At 38.5% G+C, this 18,303-nt stretch overlaps 1 protein-coding gene across 1 annotated transcript; it reads left to right on the top strand.

Moving 5' to 3' along the window:
* Positions 1 to 347: 347 nt before the first annotated feature.
* On the top strand, positions 348 to 16,702 carry LOC128355613 (suppressor of tumorigenicity 7 protein-like). The gene is made up of 15 exons (XM_053315923.1): positions 348 to 516; positions 1,051 to 1,133; positions 1,594 to 1,753; positions 1,841 to 1,895; positions 2,047 to 2,162; positions 2,395 to 2,473; positions 3,286 to 3,374; positions 3,714 to 3,814; positions 3,912 to 4,026; positions 4,144 to 4,216; positions 4,382 to 4,484; positions 12,099 to 12,249; positions 12,701 to 12,793; positions 12,956 to 13,095; positions 15,665 to 16,702. The coding sequence occupies exons 1-15, from the start codon at positions 348 to 350 to the stop codon at positions 15,758 to 15,760; spliced, it is 1,623 nt and encodes a 540-aa protein (XP_053171898.1). The 3' UTR covers positions 15,761 to 16,702.
* The last annotated feature ends 1,601 nt before the right edge of the window (positions 16,703 to 18,303 follow it).

Below are 18,303 nucleotides of genomic sequence, written 5' to 3'. Positions count from 1 at the left end.
ATGACTTAGTCTCTTAAAATAATGACTTAGTATCTTAAAATAATGAGAAAGTATCTTAAAATAATTAAATCGTATTAGTCTATCTCATTATTTTGAGATATGTTCTCATTACACTGACCTACAGGATCTTTTTTCATCACATTGGCTTTAATACTATGAACTCAATATCAAGGCTTTTGTGTGAACCCGATCATCTCTAACCATTACATTTATAATGTTGGATTAGGTTGAAATGAACAGTAAACAAACCAGCCAATAACAATCATAGTAATATTTATCTGCAGTCCCCGGAAGCCCTCTCACTTCGTGGTCACGTGACTCCTCTGTTTACAGACATCCGGAGAAACATGGAGGACACCACTAGCAGTAATCCCCAATCTCTCGGATTTACAGAGAAATTAAAGTCTTGGCTCTCTTGGTCATGGACCTACGTGTGCTTAATTTGGTTGGGCATGGTGCTCATCATGATATACGTGTTGTGGAGCCCGCTGAAACTGCAGGAAACTCTTACCTCAGGTGAATTAAGGGAACTGCTAGCTAGCTATTGTTAGCCTCCGGATATCTGGCATTAGCGGGAGCTGTTGATTTGACAGCTCGTTGCTTGAGTGAGTTTAGCACCAATAAAGGGAGCATTGTGGTCAGGATTAAGTCGAGTATTTAATAAGTATTACCGGATCTTAATTACATTGATTTTTAAGTGTTGCGCTCATTGAATATATTTAAGATTTAGTAGTTTATTGTTGTGCTATCAAGTTGGCTACTATTGTCATGACATACGCGATGTACTACATTATGTTGCTACTTGCCAGCTGTACAAAATTCTGCTAGCAATGTTTTTCTGTCGGCATTGTCAACCCCGTGTATAGCATGCTTTATGTTTGAAACGTATAAGCCACTATAATCGATGTATTGCTCCTTTAAACTGCAGGTCTTTTAGTGTGGAGATGGGGCTACATGTGTGTAGGGGTTACGTGAAGGGGAAAGAGATCCAGGCACAATACTGCTGGCACTGATGGCACTTAACTGAATATTGTCTCTTTTTCTATCCAGCATCAGTGTTTTTGAACACACTGACCCCTAAATTCTACGTGGCTCTCACTGGAACCTCCTCCCTCATCTCTGGACTCATCCTTGTGAGTTATCACCTCAGTTATTTCTAGCACTACTGGATGACTGTGAGCTTTGATAAGTATTGCAGTCTGTTGCATACAGAGAAACATGATGTGGAGTGTACACATGTTTAAATAATCAGATTCATTTTACAACTGACTGACAATGTTATCAAGATCTTTTTAGACAGAAATAAAAAAGCATGTGATGTACACAATGGACAGATACAGTGTGTAATAGCGGAGAAAAGAGAAATAGCAGATGTTCACCAATCAGAAATTCCATAAGGTCATTGTTATTATAGCAACAAAGCCTTTTGCCTTTTGTGTTTTCTAGCAGTTTAAGTTACTGTGCATCGGTTGAATTATTTTTTTAACAGAAAAAGTTACCACGGGTGCACTGATATAATAATATCAATAGTTACCTGTGGATAACTGAAGCATTTTGTCACCTTGTGAATTTGAGAATGTCTTCTTGTCACAGATATTTGAGTGGTGGTATTTTCGTAAATATGGGACTTCATTCATCGAACAAGTTTCGGTGAGCCACCTGCGTCCTCTCCTGGGTGGAGTTGAGAGCAGCTCTACGACTGGTCTGTTCTCGTCAGTTAATGGAGAGGCAGAGCCGAGACCCAGTGTCTCAGGTAAATACTGATATGATTCCCACTGTAACAACAATACCACTGCCAGTAGTGTTACTGCTACTAATAATAATGGATTCCTTTTGGCAGAGTGTAAAGTCTGGAGAAACCCTTTGAACCTCTTCAGAGGAGCAGAATACAACAGGTATGTGTTTGTGTTATATTGTGACACTGTTTACAAAGATATCTTGCAAAGTCTGTTTGGCATTGGTAATCAATATCAATCGACATCTGAACTGAACATAACTTAATTTACTGCTTTCAATAAAACTTTAGCTGTTATTTTTACTCTACAGGTACACCTGGGTGACTGGGAAGGAACCCCTAACATACTATGATATGAACCTGTCTGCTCAAGACCATCAGACCTTCTTCACAGGAGACACTCAACAGTTAAGGCCAGAGGATGCAGGTGAGTTTTAATAATACAAACCCCACCTAAGCCGAAAGTTCTAAAATGAAGACAGTATACAATAAGCATAACTACAGATGTGCTATGTCTTTGTTCCATGTAAAATATTTCTCTGATATTGCTTTTTGTTGTTTTTGGTCTTTTGACTTGGATGCATATAACTGACTATGTCAGTGTTATAAGGCCACCATAATGAGCCTATAATAACCCTGAGCACATCTTCTTCTTTCAGTGATGCAGAAGGCCTGGAGAGAGAGAAATCCTCAAGCCAGGATCAGAGCAGCTTACCAGGCCATAGAAATGAACCATGAGTGAGTTCTACTCATTATCCATTGCATATTTCTCCTTAAATGCTATATCTATAAACATACCAAAGCTCAGGTACACTAACAGTTACAGTGTTTATATCCACGTAACAATGTCACAGGTGCCAATACTACAGTTTGGGCTTGCATGTTCTCCCTGTGCTTACATGGGTTTCCTCCAGGTGCTCTGGTTTCCTCCTATTGTCAAAAAAACATGTGTGATAGGTTAATTCTCCTGTCTGCCTGTGATGAAGGCACTAACATAGATCTGAAGCTGGTCCCTGTGCTCTGTACAATGGCTGCCCACTGCTCCTAGTACTTACTATGAGTTAAATGCAGTATGTAATGCTGTATGTGTGACAAATAAAGTATTGTTACCTTTATAAAGAGGTTTTACATGGTTACCCATTGCCAACTCTCCATAAAGCTCAGATACTGGTATGTGAAAGTTTTAGAAATCCAATAATGTATTAGCCGATGTATCAGTTCGGCTCATGTGTGCTCATATCTGTGGTGCTGTCTTCAAAGACTCACAGTTTGTCACATGAAATGTACATGAAAGTAATACCTACTATGCTGTATGTTCTATCAAGCATCTGCTGTAATAATGCTGTTAAATGTGAATTATCCAAGTAAATTGCTGTGAAGAATAAATACTTTCATATATACAGTATTTATGGGTTTTGCCGTGCTCAAACTGTGATTGCATTACGACTCAATTTGCTAATGTGCATGCAAATGTAACTACTGTATTGTGCCACAACAATCCACCCTTTTTATGTTTTTAATGAGGTCTACCTTTTTTTGCATGTGTGCAGATGTGCTGCAGCCTATGTGCTTTTAGCAGAGGAAGAAGCCACAACTATTACAGAAGCAGAGCGCCTCTTCAAAAAAGCACTGAGTATTGGTAAGAATGGATTTAAATATTCAATAGGTCATCCGTTGTAAACCCTGAGGCACAGTAGTAAGAAAATAGCTAACCAGTTGTGTGCACTGTGCAACTGTTGCACTGCACTGCTTCACAATGTACTGTTGTGCAATGCTACATCACAGGTGGGTGTGTGGTTGCAAGTAGAACAGACCACATATACCCACCTGAGATGTTGCATGTGATCAGAGAAGCAACGTCAAATTAATACAATCAATCCTGTTTCCCTTTAATTACAATTGCATCCATGTTATTCATGTTTTTGACTGTGAATTGTTTTGTGCTTTAAATGTCATATTTTCTGTTTGCCATCCACAGCTGGAAAAGATATCAACTTATTGGTATACATTAAACGTAGACTGGCAATGTGTGCACGCAAGCTGGGACGGATTAAAGAAGCAGTGAAAATGATGAGAGATGTAAGTTTCTATCCTAAATAAGTTTATTGTATTAAACAATATGCAGTACAATGATCACAAATGGTATATTAACATATGATGTTTTGTCTCTTTACAGTTAATGAAGGAGTTCCCATTGTTGGGAATGTTAAATATACACGAAAACCTCTTGGAGGCACTTCTAGAGCTTCAGGCATATGCTGATGTCCAAGCTGTCCTTGCCAAATATGATGGTATGGCTACATACAGTAACATTTAACCATCCCATCATCACTGCTGAATTTCATTGAATTTGTCTTGAAAATGTGGTTTATTATGTCACACAACCCCATTTTCTGCTTCTGTTATAGACATCAGCTTGCCAAAGTCAGCCACAATATGCTACACATCTGCACTGTTGAAAGCACGGGCTGTATCAGATAAGTAAGTTTCTCTTTGGTTCATATTGTTTAAAATATCGGTTAAACCTTGCATAACATTCAACATCTATATCTCTTAACACTTAACCTTGTGTATATGACTGCGGGTAACAGTCCCGTGTAACTTTGTGAGCAGTGACAGTGTGTTATATGAGATGTGTTTTCTCAGGTTCTCACCAGAGGCAGCATCAAGGCGGGGACTCAGCACAGCAGAGATGAATGCTGTGGAGGCCATACACAGAGCTGTTGAGTTCAATCCGCACGTGCCAAAGGTCAGTCATAAATGCTAATGTGACATATACTCTGAGGGCTTTTGTGGGCCTGTCAAACCAAATGATCACTATAACCTTAAATATGTGTGACTTGGCTTGACACTGAGGCATCCTGGAAACACTTTTAAATATATTATCTATTAAATCTCCACATTAATTATAATGTGAATTAAATCTAGAATGCAAATGTATGATTTTTAAATTTCCCCTCAGTTTTTATCTCCAAACACAGATTGCCACACACGACTCCTTCTGGTAATAGTTCATATCTTGACAGACTGTTCATATGTGTTCCCCTCCCACACTCGCTGTTTGAATCTTCATGATTAGACACATGCATAAAAGTATGTTTTCATCTATGCCCCTGCTATACTGCAAGTGGTTCAGGTTATTAAATATTCACTGCATCTTTGATACACCTTTTTTTAATATTCAGTATGATCATGCAGGGCTCATATGACTGCCACCATGTGTAAAGGTCGCAGCCAGCACAAGAAGGCAAAGCAGGCAGACAGGTATGCTATCAGCCAGTCAGACAGAGATGAGTTATCTCAGCAGTAACAGGTGGTGCAACTTTCAGATATAGCAACTTTCATTGGAGTGATGCTGCTAGCTCACCAGCAGGTGTCGGTGTGGTTCTTCATACAGCCGCTTTCAACTTATTTCATCACACCTGTAGTTCCAGATTTACACCCTGAATCGTGGTTCATATGTACTTTTGCTAATTCTTTCTCTAGATGAGTGAGTTTGGTTATTATTAACTGAATGTTATTGTTATAGTTAGTTTAAATGACTATTGTATGTTTGATGGGTGTGTTTGACCTAATCATCTGACTAGTGACAGTGCCATAGTATGCACTTTTGCAGGTAGTTCAGTTTGAATTTCACCTTTGGCTCATAAGGAAAACTATAATACAACAAATTGGTCATAATTATTCACAATAGACACTAGTTCTGTATATATCTGAACCAGGGCACACATGAGACTACAAGTAGCTATCTCTCTGGGTTTTCACATCAGTTCCCACAGGATTAGATGTCACCTGCACACACAGAGTCATACACAACTAGTTGCAGCAGAGTTTTGTCTCAGTTTAGCCTTTGTAGTGTGGTGTTGTTTCATCTCATGGACTCCTTTTCTGAGAGAGAGAGAAAGAGAGTCAGTGTGTTTGTGTTTGGAGGGGGGAGACGTCAGCCAACACTTTGATCCAGCCTTTGATTTTAAAGTGAGGGCCCTCATCTTCATTGTCTTTCCAACTGCTCCCTCCCTACCCACTGCACCCTGAGGCAGCCGTCCTCTCTCCTCTCAACACATACCCTCATCCTGTTTCTTATCCTCTCATGTTCCCTCATCCACTCTCATTCCCCCAAATGTCAGTCTTTGGCCACTAGTGCCAACTTTATCAAAATGACTCCTGAAAGTTTAGGTGAATAGCTTAACTATGTTTTACAGAGGATTAATGTGATGAGCTTGTCTTTCAGCATTTTACTCTGGAATCTGGTACTCACTCAGGCCTCATAGCAATGTGATGTCAAGTCTGTTGCTTTGTGTTGTCTGGTACATCTGAACAATGAGTGCACCTGTGTCTGTGGCCTTTTTGACATGGACTGGCCTGTCTTCCCCCAAAACAGATTTTTCTTTTTTATTAAACACCTCTGCAGGGTTGTTTTTCTCAGAATTCATCTGTCATAAATATTTTCATAAGTGAGTGAATTAAAGCCATGTTTTTCCTTCAAACATCTGTCACATATTCAGGTGTGTAGAGATTTTTAATCAATTTCTGTTTACAGTTTTTCTCAATTGCTAAGACACATTTCTTGAAATTATGCTTCATTTCCCAGAAGTCTAAACACAAATGCGTAACAGCACACTCATCTTCATAAACTTCCATGTCAAAACAAAACTCAACTCAAAACTATGTAAACGTACATCTAAACCAAACTTTGTCTTCAGATATCACAAAAAAACATCCAAATAGTAATTACACACATTGGTGAATTCCAGTCAAAACACTCCCATTAAAACCTGTTACTACAATGAATAATGAACACAGTATGAAGACACAGCACATATACATGTTCAAAATGTTTAATCTTTCACTGTACTGAAGTAAAATAAGCTGAAACTGAGTGAAAAAGTAAATGTCTTATAAAAAATATGCAACTGAGAATACATTAAATTAATGTCCATATATTTACCAAAATAAACCATTGAAAGTTTGTACATGAAAAAAGCAATCACATTTATTCTGCCTCAAGTCTTGGTGGATTCATTGTTCCAAAACAAATGATCTTACTCACGGCCCCGTTGCCTATCTATCCTGAGGTTCTGATTGGTGTGTGAACAATTTTGACTCTTAATGCTTCCAACTGGAATTGTGTGTTAATTGGGTTCCAGCTGTAATGTTTAGAGTTAATGATATTGAATGCCAGCACTTTCAAAATGAGCACATGAGTGGAAACAGGAATAGTCATTTGCTAGATGGTGTCATGGTTTGTGATGTTTAGTTAATAGGTCCAGGTACAGTGTGTAAGCAATAGAGAAAAACACAATAATCACAATAATTCAATTAATCAAGTAAATATGTAATTTATAAAATATCAAAAATAGTGACAATTGTCTTTTATAAATGCCTTAAGCTGTAATTGATGTCTCAATCAACTGTGATCGTTTTTTGGGCTTCATTAGTGATTGAAGTTCAGATTATTTTCTTGATTAATAAAGTAATTGTTGTATGTATACAATTTCAAGAAATAGTGAAAAAAGTCCAAAATCCAAAAATATTCAGATTGCTATCATGTGTAGCACAGAAAAGCATCAGATCATCACATGTGAGAAACAGCAACCAGCAAATGTTTGACAGTTTTTGCTTAAAACTGTAGATGAATGACTTAAACAGTTATTTGATGATTAAAATATTTGCTGATCAATGTTCTGCCGATCAACTAATTTATTAACTAAGTAATTGTTGCAGCTCTACTAGTTTTAAACATTATCTGCAGCATAGACACCTGTTGACCCAAAATTTATAGCCTGTAAAAGCTGGCAATAATAGACTGAGATAACTCGAGTGATTCATAATGAGCCATTCAAATATACCAATATCATGACCCTTTGCTACAACTAAATATGGTGTTATTTCAAAACAGTTTCACTTCACTTCACCATTACTTCACAGCCAACAAACAACAAATCACTTCAAAATGAGTTTACAGCTCCATGACAGTATTTGGGGAAAACACTGGGTCCAGTTTTATTTCAAATATAAAGAAACCCCCTCCTACATCTTCAAATGTGCTCAAGTACAGAACAAGTTGAAAAGTTCATTAATTTCCAGGTGCTTCATTCAAGAACAGTACAACAGAAATAATATTTAAGCACAAATTGAATTACAAACCTCTATATTGTTATTGTGTGGCACAACATCCATCACAGGTGACTTACCACTTACCTTCCCTTAGTACCCCTTACCTTATGACCTACTGACAGACTTCAAATCCTATAGAGCCACACCGCTGGCATGGCTAATAAAACACTAACAAGCCAACAGCCTCTGCCACCCTCGGACAGGTGGAGTACTAAAGGAACATTGTTAAGTCAAGCATTTGTGTGTGTGTGTGTGTGTGTGTGTGTGTGTGTGTGTGTGTGTGTGTGTGTGTGTGTGTGTGTGTGTGTGTGTGTGTGTGTGTGTGTGTGTGTGTGTGTGTGTGTGTGTGTGTGTGTGTGTGTGTGTGTGTGTTATCAAGCATGCCAAGGAGATTATATATGAATATCATGCTAGGCTACATCACGTGCGCTTATTAAAACTGCTCAAAAGGCTACACACACACACATACTCACTCACACACAGCTGTATTCACCTCCTCCTCCCACATGACCCTTTCCCTTTTACCTCACCAGCTCTCCATCTTGCCTCTATTTCCCTCCTCATCCTTTTTCCCCCCACCGTCTATTTATCACCCTCTACTCCTCCTCCACTCTTTTCCCCATCTGTCTATCTGTTCCAATCAGCCTCTCTACTAGCAAGTGGTTAAGAAACTGACAGTTTGCTGGATGTTTGGATGGCTGATCAAGTGTTCTGGCTACCTGAATCTGCTTTACATTTACATTTACCACTACTTTGGTCCATATGTTTGATTTCAAAGCAGTCCACCCCATCTACCTCGCTAGTTTGCTCCACTTTGGATGGCGGTTTCTCATCTCACCTCATTCTGGTTGACATCCTCACATCTAGATACCCTGTCAAGGCTCAGAAATGCAGGACCGCTGCTTAGTTTTCCTCTGAGATTGGCTTTTTCATCTGTAAATTGAGACAGAGTAGCAGTCTTGGGTTTGTTCTGAATTAAGATGGATGAGGTTTGATTCAGACAAGGAAAAGGGGGTAGTAACATGACTTGCGCCTCAGCTTAGGATTTGCCTTATCCTTGCACACTTTAGGACAAATAAGAGTTTTCTGCCACTTTCCACTCACTCAGCACAGGTAGGGGTAGCTAAAAGTGGTGTTTACTGACTGTATGAAATTATTCATCTTAGTTTGTGTTCTAAACCCAACACCTGTTAGTCTTTACTGTATGTTCAGTCCATGCACGTGTGTGTGTGTGTGTGTGTGTGTGTGTGTGTGTGTGTGTGTTTTGTCCAACCCATATGGAGCAACTACAGGGCTGATGTCATTGTTGTTGCTTGTGTGTCCCATTGTGAGAAGCAAAGTGCTGCAGATTAGAATCAGAAGGCAGCTTATGAGTTATGCTCTGGGCTTATGACTGCCCAGGGATAAAAGGAGAACACATGAAACTCAATCCCTTCATCAAAGAGGCGACAGGGAGTGGAGAAGCAGACCGAAGAACAAGAGAGAAGGGTGGGGGTGTAGGGGGTGGTGGGGTTGGCCAGCACAGAGGACTGAGGTGTCACCAGGTCTAATGCTGTGGCATGCGAGGAAGGACAGCTGAGCAGGCAGCCTCTCTAAATGGTTAATCTTAAAACACAGAGGACCCAGACTTACATAGGTGGCATATACTGGTAGAAATATCCATTATTATCTGTAAAATATCCAGGTATAACCAAATGAACACATTTTCTCACTTTCAAATTCAGACCTGTCATGTAGACCTTCATGCTTGTCCTGCAGTCTTGATGTGTTATTTGAAACAACAATGCTGTTTTATGGGCAGATACAGCAGATGTCTTGTGCTCTACACCAGAACAGTGGTAGAAATAGTATGTTATGGTTGCAATGGCTGGATGGCTCTACATTGATGCAGGGGGAGTAGAGGATGGTGAAAGGTTTACGCTCAGAGGAGGAAAGGACACAGAAATGGTTTGGGGGCTGAAGGCAGACAGTTAAGTGTCTTTACTGGAGCAGAGAGAGCTGATTTTAAGTAAGTCAGACAGGATAAGTGAGAAGTACAAACGAGCAGCTTCTGGTTGTCTGTAGCAGTCTGTCCCTGTGATGACTACACAGTGTGTTGGGATGGAAAGAAAAGCAGTCATAAGACAGGACAGGCTGCTGGCCTGGTGGAGTGAAGCTGAGGAAGATGGGTGAAGTGGAGTGTTCACACCTGTAGTCTGGTTGATTCAGCCTCAGAGTAAGAGGGCAATGAAGCGGTGAATGGGGGACTGACAACAGAGGTGTGTGGTAAAAACCTCCTACACAAAGCATTCAATGTAATTCACATCTTATAAATATGGCTGAGGTATTACAATGAGGTAGAATGAGTACACTGATGGTTTAAGTAAGTGATGATTGAAAAAACTAAGAAAGATATGGATGAACGGACTCGGGAACAGGAAATTGTGAATTGGGTGCAAGGTGTGTGACCATTCAGTTAGCATGAGCCAGTAATAAGAAGCAAAGACAGAAAACAGGATTCTGAGTAATTGCTGAGTAATTGCAGACTGGCAGTGAAGTAAACTTTGAAAGAAAGGATTGAGATGATGAGAAAAATGGATGAGGCACATAGCCAGTATGAGACATGGGATACAGGCTCATATGTAGCAAAATGAAAGAGTATGAAGGAGAGTTGGAGAAAGATTGGGATGAGCAAGGTTAAAGAGCCTGTGCAGACAGTGATCATGGGGGCAAGAGTGGAGACAGAGTGTAAGGTAGGGGGAGATGGGTAAAGCAGCAGGGTCTGGCTGGCTGGTTGGATAGATGGATGGATGGCTGGCTGAGCCTGTGACCATGGAAGGGATTAGACAGGATTAGCTGTGGGGTAACCTTCCCAAAGTGTCAGTCTGAGATCCAGAGCGCTGTGAAGCTGGCCGCCTGGGAATCCAGCCCAGGGGGCCCCAGCCCTGCGTATAGGTTTTGTTTAACACAGACCCCTGCTACACTTGGAACCACAGACATAAATTATATAGAGTGACAGGTTCATCAAAGTCAGTATAGGCCTATTAATGATTTATCCATAGACAGAGCAAACCTGGAGTAAAAATAATGCAGAAAAGCAATACATAACATGCTCATGCAATTATTTGTAGACGCGTGTTCTGTGGTATTTCTGAGAGCATACCTGTTCTATAGGTTGTAACTCTGGGATGTGGGCCTTTGTCAGCACAGTGAACCGACTGACTCACTGGGACAAACTTACACAGTAGGGAAAGAGAGGAGGGGGTGAGTGGGGGATGTTACACATTCATGGAATGAATGTACTGTACTGTAACAATAACACACATACACACACACACACAAGAGCTTTGGAAAGCTTTTCCCTCCCACCTTGAACAATTGCAAAATAAGGCTCTCAACAAATACCTCACATGAAGAAAATGTGTTTTCAGTCTGCAGGGAGTTTGCCAGAGGGAATTGCACAATAGGATACTATAATTGAAGCGCTGACTGAGAAACGAGGAGAAAATGTGAATGAAACCATTAAAGCTGCGTGAAGAGATTTTTGACTTTTTAGAGCAAATCACATCAATCAATCAATCAAACAAACTGTATATGCATTACAACTTTTATAAAGGTTAGTGTAATTCAAAGTGCTTCATAGACAACTGACAAGCCCATAATAAGATGGGACAAATGTAAACAGGAAAAATATTTCGAGACTGATGCACAGGAGTTCTGAAACTACAATGAAAACCAAAACATTTGTATTAAAAAAATAAATTAATAATATACTTATTTAAAAACTAGATAAAATAGATTTAAAAAATGACAAATAAAATCAATAAGAACAAAATAAAATAAGTGATTGAGATAAAATAAAATAGGTAATATCAAAGAAACATTTATTTGATCTGCTTGATGTTAGATCCCCAGCATTTTTCCTTTTACGTGATAGAGATGGATCATGGGTTTTGCGTCTTAGCTGACATGGTCTCGGGACCATCTAAAATGTTAAAGAGTTTTTCACTAACAATTTACTGCCAACAAGGAATTACACTGTTTTGGCAAGAGCCAGACAACCACACAGAATGATAAAAAAAATAAATAACTTAACCAAATAGAAATATAAAAAAAAATAGTTCTGTGATACTTCTTGACAACAGTGTGAAGTACAGCTATACTAACTTCTGTTGTGCTTTACCAAGTTCACAGGGGCCAAATGGTATGTTGGCATAGTATTGTGTACTGAACAGAAGTCTTGTATTTTTCTTTTTTTTCTGTTTAGTACTTATTAGAGATGAAGAGCCTGATCCTGCCTCCAGAGCACATCTTGAAGAGGGGTGACAGTGAGGCAGTGGCATATGCTTTCTTCCACCTGCAGCACTGGAAGAGAGCAGAGGGAGCCTTAAACCTACTACACTGCACCTGGGAGGGCAGTATGTATCACCTTTACTTCCTCTACTGTACACTTCTGTGTTGAACATTTTTTTATTATTTGTATAGAAAAGCGAACTATTTTCTTTGGTTCAGTTAAAAGTAAGTAATCTGAATCTTCAGACATCTCTATACTCCATGTATGTCCTCATTTTTAAATCATTGTATCATCGTTTTTGTGTGCAGAACACACACATAATTGCTCACAGGAAGTATATTGTTTTTGTTATATTTCATTATGACATTAGTATCTTATCCCTCTATATAATATTTTGCTACTTAGATGATTTATTGGAAATTGTGGCAGCAATTTAACTATTTAACAGCCTCATCTAGCCATGGTTTAAAATATCACATTTCCCACACATTTTTCATATTGTGCAATGAAGTAATCCTTTAGATGTGGTTCATCTTAATTCAATGAACCTTTTGCTCCTTTTTCTGTCTTTCCAGCCTTCCGGATAATTCCCTATCCATTGGAGAAGGGTCATCTGTTTTATCCCTACCCAGGATGCACAGAAACAGCAGATAGGGAATTACTGCCCTGTACGTTGAAGAACAAAAGCCTTAATCTACTTGCAATCTATGAATGTGTTCCCTTTTTGATTGCACGATTAATCATCCTCTCATTATTTAAACTTGACTTCAGTTCTGACTTTGTTTTACTCCCTTTTCTCACTGGCTGTTTGTCTCTAATCGTTACTGCAGCATTCCACGAGGTGTCTGTGTACCCAAAGAAAGAGCTTCCCTTCTTCATCCTCTTCACAGCAGGCCTTTGCTCCTTCACTGCCATGCTGGCCATGCTCACACATCAGTTCCCTGAGCTCATGGGTGTCTTTGCCAAAGCAGTAAGTACTGTTACCAAATATCCAAAATTCTGTAACTAAAACCTCAGGGTTTGCTTTTTTGAATGTCTTTGTTGATTAAAATCAACAACTCTGTATAAATTTGATCATATTTTCGCAGTTGAGGTTCGACTTGTAAGTTGACTGGGTGGTTACTTATTCTGTTAATCTCTATTTGGATCTTTTTTCTATGTTTTAATGCATGTTGTTTGTAACCTGAACCTTTTAACCCTTGTGGTAATTACTGCTTTCCATCACTGTTGGTAACACTGGAGGCTCATGGGAGTCGTAGGCCTGTAAAGTCAGTGTTTCTCTCCAAAACAAGCTGTAGTCCAGCTTAAGCTATCAGTTACCACAGCTGAGCAATGCAAGCTTATGGTCACAGCAAATATACCAGTGTAGCATAAAACCTTAAAGATTTAGAAGTCACAAATGTATGACTTCCTTTTACTGTTTGTTTATTATAGAAGTGTTGTGTTGTCTGTTTTAGCCTGTTTGGCAAGCTTCTTACTTTGGCTAATCCTTTGTATATAGTCACCCTGTTTATTAGGACCTGCCTTTACATAGACTTGCAGACTTGTAGCAAAAACAAGAACATCTAGTGCTCCTTTTGTTATGAGAAAGATTGGGTGCAGATAGGATTTTTACAGCAGGGTCGGCAAGCCTGGTTTGTGTAATGTTCAGATAGAGTGCATGAAAACCATTGAGGGAGGAACACAGAGGTCCTCACTGCCGTCTGAGGAAAAACAGATTTTTCTGAGTCTGCTGCTCTTGATACAAAGATCCAAGCAATGCAAGACTGTGGCGATGATGGTGGCAGTCTGCCTTTCCTTTATTTATGGATACTAGACATGTATAGTATAGTAGTTGGATGTGTTTCATATATTCAATCGGATTAGAGAAGTACATGACCACTTATGAGACTATTAAAAGTGTCAAGTGTATCAAGCACACCACAAGTAGTTTCAGAGAGAAGCCATATTTTAATGTATTTGAGGACATCTTACTTTTATTACCAACCTTAAAGGACCAATGCATTGAATTTAGTGGCATCTAGTGGTCAGGTTGCAAATTGCAACTAGCTGAATACTCCTCCCCATCACGCTCCCTTTCCAAGCGTGTAGGAGAACCTATGGTGGCTGCCAACCTTGCGAACACAAAACATCAAAGACTGTCTAGAGTCAGTGTTTAGTTTGTCCATTCTGGGCTACTTTAGAAACATGGCAGTGCAATATGGCAGGCTCCGTGGAGGGGGACCTGATCCCTATGTATATATAAAGGGCTCATTCTAAGGTAATTTAAACACATTTAATTTTTCATGGGAAATAGACACTGCACCTTTAACTCAGTCTATTACACAAACTTAATAAATTGTTCATCCTATATCGTAATCCCAGCTGATTTATGTCCTACTGGTCATCATTGAATTGAATTTGAAAAGTGGTCAAATTAAATTGTAGTTAAGCTACTCCTCAGATTGTACATTAATTGTACATTGTATTTATCAGGCGTATTAAAACTTTGAAGCTACGCTTGCTTGCTCTCATAGCTCATTTTTGTTCATAGTAAACTTCTTCAACTGGCCATTTTTTCTAATAAAGTCATATTTATATCAGGAGTGAATAGGATGTATAAGGGTTACTTAGCAAGTCACATGCTTTTAGAGTTCTTAATAATGATTTAATACAACCTATTGTTTATTATTTATTGTTTATTGTTGGTGAGTGATTTATATATCACATTACTACTGAAACAATACAGGATGTCTGTATTTACTCTTCTTAATTCACACATCACAAATCAGTTTAAAAGGATGATGATCAACAGCCTTTTGCCCAGTGTTTTCTATAATAATAATAATAATAATGCATTTTATTTAAAGGCACCTTTCAAAGCACTCAAGGACACCTTACAAGGCACATATAACACAACAACAGTACATCAAACAATATAAATCAGTTAACATTTAGTGCAAAGATAAAGAATAAATATGAATGTGACTACAAAGTGCATTAGTACAATAAATAAACAAGAATGTGATTGCATAGTCAGTGTGAGACAGAGTAGCCACTCTGAATATGTGCGTTTTCAGGCGGGATTTAAAAGTGGAGACTAATTTGTCACAAATTATTCTGGCTTATTTCTTTTCACTTCATGGTTCACTCTTTAAAGACAGAAAGAGAAACAAAGCAACTGAGGAAGAAAGAGCGTGATTCATTCGACGTTTTGTAAGTGTGTTGAAAAAAGAATCACGCATACTTCGGAAAAGTATATTAAGATGTCAGCACTGCTTATACAAACAAAAATTGGTTGCTTTGACAAGAGATTCTCTCTTCACTGTAACTGCAAAACAGCTTCCAGATTGCATGAATAAATATATTCAGTTTTAGCTTTTTCATGAGTGAGGAAATGTTTTACCTAAAGCTTCGGGGATAAAACTGTCTATAACACTGTTTTAGTGAAATAATGGCTGTAGGAAGTGGATGTTTTTTAATGTTATTCTTTAAATAAGGGAAAACCTCTTCCTAGATACATTCAACTGAAGTCTTACTCTGCTTTCCCTCCCTTTCAGTTCTTCAGCACACTCTTTGCACCCCTGGGTTTCTTAGCAGACAAGATGGAAAGCTTCATGCCGTCCAGTTTTTGGCACCAGCTGACTCGGATCTGACCCCATCTCATGCACACACGCAGACACGCACACACACACCCACACCACTCCAAACCCTCAGACAAAAAGTGTTTGCTCTCCTGTCTTCAGCATTACTGTCCACTTGCTGCATTGTTACTGATTATGTTGGCTGAGGTAGTATCAACACAACAATACCACTCTTAAGATGCTCTCCCACACTGTTCCAGTTGCCAGTAACTTTTCCAAGAACACATTTAGTGAATACCATTTGCAAAGATTTCACAGGGCCATTAATTTGTCATTGGCAATCCCAAATGTTTCAGTATCCCACAAGTATGACGCTGAATTTTGTACAAAAATAAAATTAGTAATTTGTCAGAGGTACTCCTCTGTTGATTTACAACAAGAGAAAGCTAAAACTGCATGATTTTTAATGCTCCTCTTATTACTGTCTTGTCAGTTTGTTTTAAGTAGTGTGTTAACAGACACGTACATGACGTATTTGCCTTTTTAGAATATTATTGATACAAATGATGCTATTCCACACTTTTCCTGCATAATTATTTATTTGTACCATAAAGATCCCATGGCGTATTTGGGGTGGGAACCTATGTGTCCTATATCAACCCTGTGTGCCCCACGGGGCAGATTTAAAAGTCTGTGAGACCTACTAAAAAACAAAGCTGTGATTTACAGCCTTGGAGTGCCTGCAGTGTATACAACGCCTCTGCAGTTCAACAGTTGTTACCATGGCATGACACCTCAGCACTATATCACTGGGGCAACCGCCAACCCCGTAACATCGAAATGTAAATGGGATCATTACTGGTCACCACAAGGCCTCTCATGGTATCGCTTATTTCTATTGATTACACTCTAGAATGTCAGAAGTCACAGTGATGGTCAACCAGGGAACAAGAATCACACAACATAGTAGATACATAAGAATACAGTATTTCTTCTTTTCTTCTTTTTTTAGTGAGGAACGTCAACCAAGCCCTCATACACACTGAGAATATTCAGTTAGCCACTTATTGCAGGTATTGCAGTGCCATGTGGAGTTGGTGAGCAAAATTAACAGACATGTAAAGACTATTGAACAAAGTAAGATGTACAAAAGTACTCTGTAAGTACTCTTGCCCTGCCTTGGTCCATGACTGTTATTTTTTCTGTGAATTATACAGTATATAGTTATTTTGCCATAAATGAATTGACTCTGACATTTATTCCCCTCTCTGAAAGATTAAATCCTTTCATCAAACTAAATATCCTGAGATACCACTACCACCTAGTTGTGACATAATGTAAAAACTGCCTGATAGTGTAACTTGTCAGAAACAAATGTGCCTTGTTAAAAATCGTAATAAAGCCTGTAAATGTAATTTATATGCAGACATACAGTAAAACTATAAAGAATGTAATTTTAAAAATATGTCAACAGTTCAAGTGTTAAACCGCTTACCCCTGGTTGATGTAGAGTAACATTGTGATCTCACACCAGTCTAATCATTTATTACATGAATGGGTTTTATTACAATTTTAAACCATTTGAGGTGGACATTTTGATATTTTTTGTCAAGTTATGTTACTTGATCGTTCTTACATTATTTATGACTACTGCAATACAGATTTCATGCCTGAGGATGTGCCTGTATTGAAATTATAGTGACAACGCTACACTCCATGTGATTTTAAAAAAATGTGATGAAGTGCCTTTTTTAGTGCATCACACAAACTAAAATTTAATTTGGCTGAATTTGATTTGGCATTTATTGCACTCACAATATTGATGTCAAGTTTAGTGGCAGCTGTGTACAATTTGGATAGCTAGGATTTGATAAATAGATGCCTTCAAAAATTGCATTGATTGTCAAATGATCAGCATAACTAGATATAGAAGCCAAGTTACAATGAGAAACATACTTGTAAAAATGTAGAAAAGGCTAAGCCGGTGTTGATGTTATGGCATGGATGTTGTTATGCTGCAAATTTGGATTATTTTGTCAGTAATCCTGACAAATTACAGTCTTTGAATCTAAATTTGAAAGTTATGTTTGTTTGGTATTTTACTTGGGCCTGTGATGTTTGTCTGTTTTAAATTCTTGACACATTAAATGTCTAATTTTATTGTGTGCAGCTGAAATGTAAGAGTACATGCTGAAGACAGGAGAATGTTTGAACTGTAACTACCCTTGGATGAGTTTGAAAGCAAAACTCACAATAAATAACATTTTCTGTGAAATTTTCTTGCATCTGTGATTGATCTTTTTTTAAGCTGTTAAGTACTAGACTAGCTTCAGTTGCACTAGCTTCAGATGTCTCATCTATTTCTCCAGGGATGAATGAACAGGTAATCATTGAAATTAATTTTTATCATCATAAAAGAGGAGATATATTTAAATACTTAACTTTTCTAAGGCGGATGTTATTTCCCTTTAGCTTTTAAAATCACCTCAGTATTGATAGGGAGTCGGTGTCTTGTTCAAGGGCAAACTAACTGTGCCACCCTGCTGCTGCTACTGGACTATATAAAGCTGAGAGCCATCATACTCATCATTATGATTATACCACTCCGTCACCAT

Source organism: Scomber japonicus, chromosome 3 (genome assembly GCF_027409825.1).
Source record: "Scomber japonicus isolate fScoJap1 chromosome 3, fScoJap1.pri, whole genome shotgun sequence".
Taxonomy (NCBI): Eukaryota; Metazoa; Chordata; class Actinopteri; order Scombriformes; family Scombridae; genus Scomber; species Scomber japonicus.
The sequence above is the reverse complement of the archived record's forward strand: the minus strand, read 5'-3'. Positions and strand labels throughout refer to the sequence as shown.

Bases quoted from the DNA above. Each gene is read 5' to 3' on its own strand.
- LOC128355613 (XM_053315923.1), top strand. From the start codon at position 348: ATGGAGGACACCACTAGCAGTAATCCCCAATCTCTCGGATTTACAGAG. The intron at 1,754-1,840 runs GTAAATACTGAT...TCCTTTTGGCAG, and splicing joins GCCGAGACCCAGTGTCTCAG to AGTGTAAAGTCTGGAGAAAC. The intron at 3,815-3,911 runs GTAAGTTTCTAT...GTCTCTTTACAG, and splicing joins CAGTGAAAATGATGAGAGAT to TTAATGAAGGAGTTCCCATT.